Here is a 1,855-nt window from a genome sequence, read left to right as displayed (position 1 = left end):
GCCGCCCGCCGGTGCTGCTCCCGCTGCCCCTGCGCAGTCCGCTCGCGCCTGCGCCCCTGGCCCGAGCCCAGTTGTGTTAGCACCAATAAGTAATTGTTTAAGTAGTAATTTTTAACAATATGTTTATTTTTACAGCATGTCGCGCCCTTTTCCACCGCAGGTGTCATCCCCGTGGCTTCCCACCGCCAAATCACCCGTGAGCCGTCACCGTAGCCCCGTGCGCTCCCCGGCCGGTCCCAGCCAGCGCAGGGCCCTGGTCATGGCTGCTCGTTATTGTCCCCCCGGTCCACCACGCTCCTGCTACGAGAGAGAAACCACCCGGCATTTCCCCTCTTGTTTCCGGCTTACTGCACTCAGCTCCGTCCGTGCCGCCGCCGAAGGCACCGCCCATCCTTTTGATGGCTGCGTAATAGCCCACGGCGTATCGACCACGTCGTTTTAATCCAGTCACCCACTAAAAAAGTAGTAATGTTGTGTTCGTTTCCCTGAGCCTGACGGCGGGATCCCCAGAACAAGGGTCCCCTCCAGAGCTGCCTCGTGTGCAAGTGAACGCCGGCTGCCTCCTCCCCAGCCTCGGCCCCCCGACACGCACCCCACTGATGTTGCCGCCCGGCGAGGGACAGACGCCCCGGGGGCTCCCAGGTCCAGGGTCTCAGGCGGGCACCCACGTGGCCAGGCCACCCCCGCCAGAGCTGATGCCACGGCACAGCAGACACCCGTCTCCCCGCGGTCCCTCAGCAGCGCGTCTCAGTGGATCTGCCAGCTCTGCTCCCCACTGTCTTGGGGTACCCTCTCACCCCCACCTCTGGGCTGCACCCAGGTCTTGTATGAAGAAGAAAAAAGAAACAGGACAGAACGTGGTATCGGCTCAAGACGCCTGGGCCAAGCGCACAGAACGGAGGACCCCAGGACCCCGAAGTCAGCCGCCCACCCCCCGCCCCCTGTGCCCCCCCACCCCTGGTGGCCTTCGCCTTCTGGAACAGCCGGTTTGGCCTGGTTGATCTTTCAGAATCTGTTTCTTTCCATTCTTACTGCTTCTCCCCGTTAGTTGTGGGTCTCACTTGTTCTTTCTCAAAGAACAGCTGCGACATCAGGTCCCTAGTGTGGGCCCGGCCGGGCCCTGCAGGGGCGGGCAGTCCCTGGGGGCCCCTGGGGGCCCTGCGGGTCACTCAGGCTGTGGCCCTCGCGCCCATCCCGGGCTCGGCAGCGCGGCCTCCTCCCGCAGCTCCAGGGCGCCAGGAGGCCCCCGGCAGCCGGGGGTCTGGTTGGTGTGTCCATGTGCTCACGGCCATCTGCCGGCAGCCGACCCCAGCCTCGTGGCCTGTGATGTGCCCTCAGTCCTCCCGGTGTCACTGACGGGCGCCTTGGATCTCGGCTGGGCTTGTCCTCAACAGCGTCCAGCCTGGCCCCCCCACGAGCGCCGCAGCCTGTGCTGTCCCCGCGGCGGTGAGCGGACCCGCTCGGAGTCCCCCACAGCCACTCGGCCTGCCGGCCTGCGGGCCTCCCGGTCAGCTCTGGCCGGGCTGCGAGCCCAGTTTCCCCGCCAGGGAGGGGCGGGGGGCCGGAGGAGGCCTGATGCCCGCCTGCGCCCGCGCCTGGTGCCGGCGGCTCCCGCCCCTCCCTGGCGGGCAGGGTCCACCCACACATTCCTGCCCTGGGAGCGGCGCCCTGGCCACCGCCTCACTTGTCTCCCTGGACAGAGCCGAGAGGCCGCGGCCCTGCAGCAGCCGCCCGGCGGAGGCCCCGCGGCAGAGTGGTCAGGTTGGCCGGCGGCCCTGGCCGCCCTGGGTCACCCTGGACGGGCGGCACCCGGCGCCCCTGCCCCACTCACAAAGGCCCCGATGGGTCTGGGGGG

The 1,855-nt window shown here is 67.9% G+C and overlaps 2 protein-coding genes across 3 annotated transcripts in view; one reads left to right on the top strand and one right to left on the bottom strand.

Annotated features, from left to right (window-relative positions):
• Nucleotides 1–1,021, top strand: part of FAM173A (family with sequence similarity 173, member A) — a 13,988-nt gene extending 12,967 nt beyond the window's left edge. Inside the window, exon 4 of one of the 2 annotated variants that reach the window (XM_012731853.1) lies at nucleotides 161–1,021. In XM_012731853.1, the coding sequence (XP_012587307.1) occupies nucleotides 161–442 (282 nt within the window). In that variant the 3' untranslated portion in view covers nucleotides 443–1,021. Of the gene's footprint in view, nucleotides 1–135 lie in introns of both variants that reach the window. The other variant, XM_012731854.1, reaches the window with a different exon arrangement.
• A 7-nt stretch (nucleotides 1,022–1,028) lies between these two features.
• Nucleotides 1,029–1,855, bottom strand: part of MSLN (mesothelin) — a 5,670-nt gene continuing 4,843 nt past the window's right edge. The window contains exon 7 of the mRNA XM_012731710.1: nucleotides 1,029–1,120. Coding sequence (XP_012587164.1) covers nucleotides 1,029–1,120 — 92 coding nt within the window. The remainder of the gene's footprint in view (nucleotides 1,121–1,855) is intronic.

The sequence above is a fragment of the Condylura cristata genome, unplaced genomic scaffold (genome assembly GCF_000260355.1).
Source record: "Condylura cristata isolate star-nosed mole 26May11 unplaced genomic scaffold, ConCri1.0 scaffold00032, whole genome shotgun sequence".
Classification (NCBI taxonomy): domain Eukaryota; kingdom Metazoa; phylum Chordata; class Mammalia; order Eulipotyphla; family Talpidae; genus Condylura; species Condylura cristata.
Note: the sequence above shows the minus strand (reverse complement) of the source record. Positions and strands in the feature narration are given on the sequence as shown.